This window comes from Mus pahari, chromosome 9, assembly GCF_900095145.1.
Source record: "Mus pahari chromosome 9, PAHARI_EIJ_v1.1, whole genome shotgun sequence".
In the NCBI taxonomy this organism is placed as follows: Eukaryota; Metazoa; Chordata; class Mammalia; order Rodentia; family Muridae; genus Mus; species Mus pahari.
Genome location: NC_034598.1, coordinates 44,139,947 through 44,149,993, shown reverse-complemented (window position 1 = coordinate 44,149,993; position 10,047 = coordinate 44,139,947). Strand labels below are relative to the sequence as shown.

Genomic DNA, 10,047 nt, shown 5'->3' with positions numbered 1-10,047 from the left:
CTGGCTGTCCTGGAACTCACTCTGTAGACCAGGCTGGCCTCGAACTCAGAAATCCACCTGCCTCTGCCTCCCAAGTGCTGGGATTAAAGGCGTGGGCCACCACGTCCAGCTCACTTTTCTTTTTTTCAAATGTGTTATTATTGTTATTATCTTACGTGTGTGTATGGGTGTGTACTGTCTGTGTACAGTACCCTCAGAGGACTGGAGTTACAGATGATTATGAGCCCCCCCCACGTGGGTGTTGGGAATCGAACCCCAGACCTCCGCAAGAGCAGCCCTCATCTACTTATTTATTTTAAACTGCCTACTGCCTCTTGGACGGCTGCGTGGCTGCACTTGGGTTTCTTCCTCCCTGTTTCTCTGGCACAGGTGTTCCTCATGGGGGTTGGGGGTTCAAACTCAGGTCCCATGCCCAGCAGGCACTCTCCTGCATCAGCCCCCCTGAGCCCTGTGATCATGGGGACCTGGGAACATCGGGGTGGAGTCCTTTCCTCCTACAAGCTCCTACCCAGCAGGTCTGGCCTGTGGGATGCATTCAGGGGTGGGTGCTGAAGTCTCTGTCTACAGGTGCGGACAAAAGATGTGTTGTTTGAGAGCATCAGCCACCTCATAGACTATCACCTGAAGAACGGGCTGCCCATCGTGGCTGCTGAGAGCGAGCTGCATCTGCGGGGAGTGGTCTCTCGGGAGCCATGAGCCAGGTGCGTAGTAGCCATCTGCATCAGGCAGCTACTCCTGCCATCTGTGAGGTTCCTGTGTTTGAAGACTGATCCGCAGTCATGAAGTTCGCCATTCTGTGCATCACTGTGCTGTGTGGCTGTTGCAACAGCTAATTGCAGGACACGTTATTATCCCAGATCGAGCCTTGCTTCTGGTTGTCTGACTCTGACTGGCCCCACTGTGTGCTGTCTGGAGGAGGTGGCTTTGGTTTAGCCGTGGGCTGCCTGTTGGTGCTCAGGGGATGGAGGGCTGACTGAGGAGGGACAGCAGAGCTGATGACCTCAGGGTGCCTGGGCAGAGCAGGAGGAGGGAGCTGGCTGTGGTTGGGGAGGGCAGGAGGCAGCAGCTGAATGTGAGGGCTGGAGTGGGGGAAAGTGGGGGGGGGAGGAGGGACGCTATGGAATTTTCCCAGAGCTGCTGGCCAGGTCAAGCTGTTCTTCATCCCCATGACAACGATTCCTTCCTGTCCCCCTCTGGACTCCTCCTGCTTGGGGGCCAGGGCTGCAGGCAGGACTGCCCTGTTTACGTGGAGGATGTGGCCCCATGAGCCTCTCGGATGCCTCTCTGCACAGTGCTGGGCCCTGCACATGTCACCCAGGCAGGTTCTAGTCTAGCCTCAAAGGAGTTGCAAATCTAGAAGTGACCCTCAGGGTCGCTGTGGTATCGATGCACAGCTCTTAAACCACACAGTTCTTAGACAGGCACTGAGGCCAGCATCTTTGCCAGCACAGAAAGGTTAAGGTTGAAGTGTTGCCCTGGGGCACACGGCAGCAGCTTGGCCCCAGGCCAGTGGTAGCTGAGTGCCCATGACTGCTGAGGCCTTTCTGTTCAGTGGACACTGATGTGGCTGTTGTCATGGTCACCCTGACTTCACTTCTTTCTGCCCACAGGTGACAGTCCTCCGCCCAACTTCTACCCCTAGATGCCCTTGCCGTGGCCTTGAGGGGTCAGCCTTCCTCTCAGATCCCGATGCCATGAGAACCAGAATGGTTACCACCTCTCCTTCCACACGAGAGCCTCGGGAAGCCGCCTTTCCCCAGCTGGGCTCGCTCGGCTGGCTGGACCCATGAGACAGAGTCAGGATTCGAGCCTCTGCTCCCGCCTGAGCCCCAACCCTGAACATGGGTGAGGCTGTATAAACCAAAGACAGACCAAGTCGCCTTTAACGAAGACGTCCAAATGCAGGCCCCGTACCTCTGGTCCCAGTGCGGGTAGGGACATCAGGCTGTGTCCACAGAGTGACATGGACAGCTCTGTGTAGGCAGGGGTAGTGTCCTGCCCTAGCTGGGCTCTGAGGACCTAGATGCCCCGATGCTTTTGGGGGGTGATTAAGGTGCTTTTGGGTCTCAGATCCCCGATGGGGGAGCAGCCCAGGGGCTCACCTGGCGTGGAGGGTATCCAGGTGAGTCAGAGGCAGAGGAACCTCAGCGAGGTGTGGTGTCCACTCAGTGCTTCCCGGCTGTCACCTACCTGGACCTTCAACTGTAATTAAACACAGGGTTGAGCGTGAGCCTGCTACGTCTGCTAGGGATTCCCAGGCGGGCAGCCGAGGCAGGGGGGGAAGCTGTGTGGAGCCCCACACAGGGCTGGAGCAGACAGTGGGCTAGGTGGGACTGTGGGGTCTGACCTCCCCCCTGCGCCCCACCCCCTGTTCACCAACAGTGAACAAGCCTCTAGTTTTACTCCAAGATAAATCAGCCTCTCCCTGTTTGGTGTTTCCCCAGTCCCTTCTTGGAAACACTGGCTTACCTCCTAGGGATTCTTGCACACAGGGCCCCCGGGGAGGACTGGGTTCCTCTGTGTGGCTCTGGAGTACCTGCCAGGGCCAGCATGGGAGTAAAAGCTTCCTTCTGCCTCACACACGAGACATCATTAAAGTCAAAGTCACAGGCCACTTTGATGCTCTCTTCTTCCAAATACAGAAAGGCTCAGAGTGCCATCCCCACCACCCACCTTGGCATCCCCCACTGAAGTGGAACCTTAACATGGTTTCTTTAGAAAGTCAGTTGTGTCGGATGGTGTTTTGTTGAGGCAGACATGTAAAGGAGTGTTTTCCTGAAGCAGACATAGGCAAAAGGATGTTTTGCTAAGGTGGACATGTGAGGGAACGTTTCTGTTGAAGTGGACACAGGTGGAAGGATGTTTTGCTGGAGGTAGACACATGAAGAAATGTTTCGCTGAAGCAGACACATGATTAAAGCAAACATGTGAAAGGACGTATGATGTTAAAATGGACCCAACAGATGGCGGACCACACTAGATGATATTGGTACGCCTCGTCACTCTTTAATGATCATTGTTGGCCATGACTTTATAAGAAAGAAACACACTACACACCTTCTGGTGGTGTTCTGGCGGCTTCTTGCCGCTTCTACAGATTTGCCCCCGTTGGCAGAGTGATGTCAACTGATACAGTCTCACGTGGAGGACATGTGTCACTTGGAGAGAGGATAAATAAGACCCAGTGGACAGTGACAGAGGTTTAAATATCTAGTTTCGTAACACATCCTTAGGCTCCAGTCTTAGTCTTCGCTGATCTTTACTTCATTAAGAGAGGCACGGCAGAAAACTTTTCCTGTTGTCCCTGCTGGTCCTGGTCCTTCCTGCTGACTCGTGCCAATTTGGCTGAGGCCTGACTTTTTCTGCTGGGTAGTGCCACCGCTGCTGATTTGTGTTTGCAATCCTGACAGTACTGAACTGGACCAGTAGTATATATCCTGACAACACAGATGGGATTTGCTCCAAAGAACTAATTCTAAATAGGTCCACTATCCCTGTACCCTAATATTTCTTTTCCACTACCTCTGGTGGGTGGTGGGCTAGAATAGAGGTTAAGACATTTAAGACATTTATTAAAAATAGGTTTTAAATGGGCTTGAGAAATGGCTCAGTGGTTAAGAGCTCTTCTAGAAGTCCTGAGTTCAATTTCCAGCAACCACATGGTTGCTCATAACCATCCGTAATGGGATCCAACGGCCTTTCTGGTGTGTCTGAAGATAGCTACAGTGTACTCATATACATTAAATAAATAAATAAATAAATCTTAAAAAAAGTTTTTTAAAAAATTAAAGCCTTACCTTACTCATCCACCTCTTAACTTATCTTTCACACTTGTCTTTCTATCCAGCCACTCATATGTCTTTCTATCCACCCATCCATCCATCCATTCATCCACCCCATCCATCTACCCATCCAATCACCCATCCACTCATCCTCCCATCCATCCATCCATTCATCCATCCATCTACCCACCCACCCATTCAACCACCCATTTCTCCATCTACTAATCCATCCATCCACCCACTCACCCATCTGTTTATCGGTCCACCCCACCTACAGCCCTACCCACACCCCACCCACTCTTCCTCATCCAACCATGTACCAGCTCATCCACTTACCCACCATGATCCTTTGAGCTCCTCTCATCCACCAGGACTTTTGGTGACAGCTGGGATGCAAGACTATCCCAGATGTTGATCAACAAGTCACCACTGTGTATTTTCCAGATAAATAACATCCGGAAAAGGGAGAATTCTGGAGCGAAGGGATCCCATTGGACCTGGAGGGATTTGTTGGCGGTCCCCAGCAGGAGGAGAGTTCTGGGCAAAGTGAGAGCATGCACAGACACCCACGCCTATGAAGCTGGCTTGCCTTGGGGCTGGTGAAGGACACGGGGCTGAGGAGTCCTGGGAAGAACTGCTGGGCTTCTTAAGCACGAGATCATAAACTTGATTTCCAGTGAAAAGAACCACTATGGCAGGAAGTGTCCATCGATAGGACAGGGATGTCTGAGGACCTGGAAGAGGAAGTGTAGTTAGATTCAGGGACTTGGGTCAAGGAGGTGTCTAGGTGAGTTTCACTCACTTATGAGTCCATCCATTTCCTTGGCCTTCCCAAGGTCCAACACCCATCCTCTCTCAAGTCCTGTGTGTGATGCTGCTCTGGACATGTCTGAGTGTAGACTCCAGATTTCATTGTGAAGATTAGGAGATGGGGTTGCCGGAAGAGCAGGTGACTTGCCAAAGGCCTGTCCTTGGTGAGTGGTGGCAAGGATGGCAGAGCTGCCAGGCCCCATCATCTCCCTGATCCCTGAGCCAGGGGAGTCTAGGGTGCCCAGGTGTGATATGAACAGGGCCAAGAAGCCCACATTTTTGGCTATGCAGGGATTCTATCTACAGCCCTACCTTTCACACCGGCAACTACTCAACAAACGTTCCATCCTGAGGAATCTTGGGATGGGTGTAGGAGAGAGATTTATTTCTGAGTTCAAATTCTGGGTTTGCCATTCCTCTGAAGTATCCACAAGCCCCTTACACAGAGACAGGAGATCCAGCTTCTGAAGGCCTGCCAAGTACTGCACATGTCTGGAAGTGAATAAGCTATGGAGAAGCGGCAGTCAGGCTTCTATGCCCACAGCCCACCATTCCGAGTGTCCTTGCTAGAGCTGTGTGGTCACAGGATTGGCACTTGAGTCTTAATTCTATAGTATTGCATTGAATCTTATGTGTGTGAGTGTTTTGCTCATGTGTATGTCTGCACACCAGGTGGGTGCTAGAAACTGAATCTAGATCCTCTGAGAGCAAAGTTCTCTTAAGCATGGAGCCATTTCTCTAGCCTCAGATAGGAGCAGAATGCTTCACAGACCTCTGAGAAATACCCCTCCCACTGGCCTGGGGGCAGAGGTCACACAGCAGGAGGTGGCACGACTCAGGACTGCAGGAAGAAGCCGGATCAATATACCTCCTATTCTTGGAGCTCTCTGCAACAAGAGCTGAGCCCAAGTCCTGAATAGGAGGGGTTTGGCCATGTCTGCCTCTGCCAATGACTCTGCTTAGCTCAGAAAGCGGCAGACAGCTTTGTTGACTAAGAGGCTCCTCCTGTTTGCCATCTGCCAGCTAGAAGGGCCAGGCTTCCTCTCTGCAGAGTGGGGTCTACAGGGGCCAAGAGGGTGGTGGGTTTGGGGACCCACTTCCAGATGCCTTTCCCCATGGGCCTTTCTCTCTCTCTCTCTCTCTCTCTCTCTCTCTCTCTCTCTCTCTCTCTCTCTCTCTTTCTTTTCTTTTCTTTTTTTTTCAAGACAGGGTTTCTCTGTGTAGCCTTGGCTGTCCTGGAACTCACTCTGTAGACCAGGCTGGCCTCGGACTCAGAAATCCACCTGCCTCTGCCTCCCAAGTGCTGGGATTAAAGGCGTGCACCACCACTGCTGGCGGGCTTTCGTTTCTAAGCTTCCAGGCGCATCAGTGCGGGAGCGAGCAGCTGTGCTCAGGTATGGGAGCCAGCTTCTGGGGTCCTTTGCTACTTGAGTTATGGGAGCCAGGCTCTGGGGTGAGTCAGGACCCTTGGCTAAGATGCTTGCTCACCTACAGAGGCTCAGAGAGGTTGGGAGGCTTACCTGACGTCACACAGAGGGAAGTATGGTCAGCCACAGGATTGAAGTGCCAGCTGAGCAAGCCCAAGGCAGCCTGGTTCCTGGGGGCTGTGATCCAGTAGCTAACCTTGGGTTGAGCCTGGCCTTACTCTGCTAGGCCTCTTCTGCCATGGCTGATGGATAGCACTTTCTTCCATTGCCCTCTGGATTTCCTGTTACAGGTTTGTTTGGTTGGTTTGAGACGGTCTCACTATGTAGCCTTGGCTGTCCTGGAACTTACTATGTAGACCTGGCTAAACTCACACAGAGATCTGCCTGCCTCTGCTCCCCTCTCCCCTCCAAATGCTGGAATTAAAGGTGTGTGTCACCACTCCAGGACTGTTATAGCTTTGTCACGGAGAGCCACACACCTATGTTGTCATTCGCCTGTGTGTTGTTCCATGGCTACCTGTCTCATTGGTCACTAGGATAGCCATCAGACTGTTCCCAGCATCTGGGTCATTTGGCCATAGATGGGTACCAGATAAATGTAGGCCCATGGAAGGTGCATTCCATCAAGTACCTGATGCTGAGCTGTGGAAACCCAGCCAACAGTGACCAGGCCTTTCTCTGAGTGGGCTGTTCTCCTAGAGTGAAATTGTCACCTCATCTACAAATGCTGAGGATGACTGACTCCCTGCTGGGTGGCCATGGGAACCAGAGATGGAGAAGGTCATGTAGAGGCTGACTGGGACTCAGTTCCCAATCCAATCATTAGAGTTATTATTATTGGTTGAAGATCAGCTGGCTAGTGAAAGGGTCTGTTGTGCGCCCCAGAACTGAGAGGAGAGACCAGGACTGGAAGTGGTACAGCTTGACTCAGCTGGATTCAGTGCCACAAGCCCCGCCCCTCAGCTGCCCTTCCAGACATGTATTCCACTCACCGGAGGCCTAGATCAGGAGTCTGGGTCCTGCCCAGGACCACAGGCTATACAAGTTGGTATCAGGAGACCAACCCCACCCCCCAACTCTCACAGAACTCTTGCTCTGTACCAGGAGGCAACGCCCCATCCACCCTGTACCAGGCTTGTGGTTGGTACAACCAGGCAGGTGGTTCAGTGCTACTGCCGGTGGCTGGAACAATGAAGCCCAGACACTCCTGCCAGCTCCGCCCCTTCTTCAGGCTCCACCCTATTTACTGGTAGCTCCGCCCATCCCCCCCAGCTTGAACCAGGAGGCTGTCTCCTAGGCCCAGCTCCGCATGCAGACCCCGCCCTATTTATATTAGGAGCTCCGCCCCCGGTTCCCCACCAGTTCCGGGAGGCCCCGCCCCTCGCGGATTGCGAGGACGCGGGCGCGCGGCCGCATTCGGAGGAATACGGCTTGGTGGGCGGTTTCCCGCGCCGAGAAGAGAGCTGGCCACTGCGCTGCCGCCTCGCTCGCAGCTGCGCCGGGCTGTAGCCTAGCTCCGCGTTCCGGAGTCGCCGCAGCCCGCGGGGCAGGTGAGCCCAGCGCGCTCCGCGCTACCCATACCCGCGCACAGGGAGTCGGGGGCGCGGTCAGTTCACTGCGCCGGGCCCAGGGCTGTCGCCGCCTCCCCCAACAACGCACAGCGCAGCAGCTGGGTGAAGCCACAGGTGGGTGGCAGCTGGGGGCGGGGCCGGGATGCTCAGGCCTGTGGTTCCCTGGGGGGACCCCGAACCCCTGAGGTGGTGGGTGGGTGCGCAGGATACAGGTCGGGCCCGCTCCCGTGGGAGACTGACCCTGCTCAGGGCGCCCCAAGTGCTCAGCGCGATCCTACACTACGCTGGCTTCAACCCTGACAGGTGGTGACCCCTGAACCAGGTGTCAACCCCATGGGGTCCTGGCAGATGACTCCCATGTACAGTACCACCCCCTGACATCCCTGACAGTCAGTTGACAGCTGGGCATAAATGCTAACTTCTCGATAACCCTAAGGTGACCCCTTAACACAAGTCCCACCCTTTGACAGCCCTTACAGGTGACATTTGAGCACAAGTGTCATCTCTGACCCCTGTTTCTTTCCCCAGACTCCTGGTCTCTTGCCTGTCTCCCTCATGAGAAAAACCAACATGTGGTTCTTGGAACGACTTCGGGGATCTGGGGAGAACGGAGCCAGCCGCGGGGTGGGTGGCGAGGCTGGGGACAAGGCCTCTAAGGGCCCCTTGTATAGCAACGTGCTGACTCCGGACAAGATCCCCGACTTCTTCATCCCGCCCAAGCTGCCTTCTGGCCCCACAGAGGCTGAGGGACAGGCGGACCTGGGCCCCTCCACCTCAGAGCAAAACCTGGCTTCACCTGGGCCCCGTCGAGCACCTCGCAGTCCCCGGCTGCCGGTCAAGTTGGCCTCAGAGAGCAGGAACCTGCTGAAGGCAGCCACACGACATGTGATTCAGATAGAGAGTGCGGAGGACTGGGTAGCCGAGGAAGCCACCAACGCTGACCCCCAGGCGCAGGGTGCCATGTCATTGCCCTCTGTGCCCAAGGCTCAGACATCCTATGGGTTTGCCACACTGGCCGAGAGTCCCCATACCAGACGCAAGGAGTCCCTTTTCCACAGTGAGCACGGGGCCCTGGCCCAGGTCGGATCCCCTGGTGCTGGCCGCCGGCGAGCAGGGGCCAAGGCCAATGGAGGTGATGGGGGATCTCGGGAGGTTGGGGGGGCCCTGATGAGCCCTAGCCGCTACTTCAGTGGCGGGGAAAGTGACACAGGGTCCTCTGCTGAGTCGTCCCCCTTCGGGTCTCCTCTGCTGTCTCGCTCTGTATCGCTGCTCAAGGGCTTCGCCCAGGACAGCCAGGCCAAAGTGAGCCAGCTGAAACAGTCGGTAGGTCGCCATGGCTCCCTGTCTGCAGATGATAGCACACCAGACACCAGCCCAGGTGTCCGTCGCCGCTTGACCCGCAGGGCTACCCCGGAGCCAGGACCGGAGTCTGGCCAGGCACCACGTGGAGAGCACACAGTGAAGATGGGCACCAGGGGCAGCGTGAGGCTGCTGGCTGAGTACGAGGCTGCTCAGGCCCGCCTGCGTGTGCGCCTGCTGGCGGCCGAGGGCCTGTATGACCGGCCCTGTGATGCCCGGAGCATCAATTGCTGCGTGGGGCTGTGCCTGGTGCCCGGGAAGCTGCAGAAGCAGCGGAGCACCATCATCAAAAACAGCCGCCACCCCATCTTCAACGAGGACTTCTTCTTTGACGGCCTGGGGCCAGCCAGTGTGCGTAAGCTGGCCCTCAGAATCAAGGTGGTCAATAAGGGTAGCAGCCTCAAGCGGGACACACTCCTGGGGGAGGAGGAACTGCCACTGACCTCCCTGTTGCCCTTTCTGTGAGGTCACTGGTTCCTCCTTAATATACTTAGCTCAGCTGGGCCGGGTGGGGGTGGGCGGGGCCTTCTGCCCTGAGTTCCCTGGGTCTCCTAGTGGATTGCTCTTTTCTCAGAAGGAGGTGGGCTGCCGGGGCAAACACTGCTGACTGAAACCCCTTCCCCCTCCACCTTGGCCCATCCACATAGAGTTGTGGGGTTCGTAGCAGTCCCAGGATCCTGGTACCTAAGGCAGCTGGAACCCAGAGCAGAGTTCCCTAAGTGTGGAACTTGCCCCCCACCCCCACCCCCTTGGCTGCACGCCGGTTTTTTTCTGCACAGCCTGGTTGCTCAGAGGCTCCGATAGCTTCTTTGTGACATCCCCCAGTCTGTGGGAGGTCATCCTCCCTGGCCAGGCTGGCTCCAGGTAGGCCTAGCCTCCCAAGTTCTGGCGCTGATGTTCCATCTAGAGCTACAGGAGGGCTTGGCTGTGGGGGAAACAAGGAAGCCAGAGTGCACAGAGAGCGGTGACTCTTGGCTGATGGCTCTTTGGCCCAGGCTTCCCTCCACTCCTGCTGATCAACCAGAGCCACCTGTAACCCAGGAGCTTCTGCCTGAAGCCTGTGGCTCTCTCCTCAACTTGCAAACCTTCCCAGGGTGT

General features: G+C 55.5%; 2 protein-coding genes across 3 annotated transcripts in view; both read left to right on the top strand.

Annotated features, from left to right (window-relative positions):
- Shc2 (SHC adaptor protein 2) overlaps positions 1 to 3,772 on the top strand; it is a 22,019-nt gene extending 18,247 nt beyond the window's left edge. The window contains exons 12-13 of one of the 2 annotated variants that reach the window (XM_021204908.2): positions 568 to 701; positions 1,611 to 3,772. In XM_021204908.2, the coding sequence (XP_021060567.1) occupies positions 568 to 696 (129 nt within the window). In that variant the 3' untranslated portion in view covers positions 697 to 701; positions 1,611 to 3,772. The remainder of the gene's footprint in view (positions 1 to 567; positions 702 to 1,610) is intronic. The other variant, XM_029542618.1, reaches the window with a different exon arrangement.
- Positions 3,773 to 7,453: 3,681 nt separating this feature from the next.
- On the top strand, positions 7,454 to 9,475 carry C2cd4c (C2 calcium dependent domain containing 4C). The gene is made up of 2 exons (XM_029542509.1): positions 7,454 to 7,704; positions 8,119 to 9,475. Exon 2 carries the CDS (start codon positions 8,146 to 8,148, stop codon positions 9,412 to 9,414), a length of 1,269 nt encoding a protein of 422 aa, XP_029398369.1. The 5' UTR covers positions 7,454 to 7,704; positions 8,119 to 8,145; the 3' UTR covers positions 9,415 to 9,475.
- Positions 9,476 to 10,047: the final 572 nt, after the last annotated feature.

What these genes read in the sequence shown, in the direction of transcription:
- C2cd4c (XM_029542509.1), top strand. Translation starts at nt 8,146, where the DNA reads ATGAGAAAAACCAACATGTGGTTCTTGGAACGACTTCGGGGATCTGGG.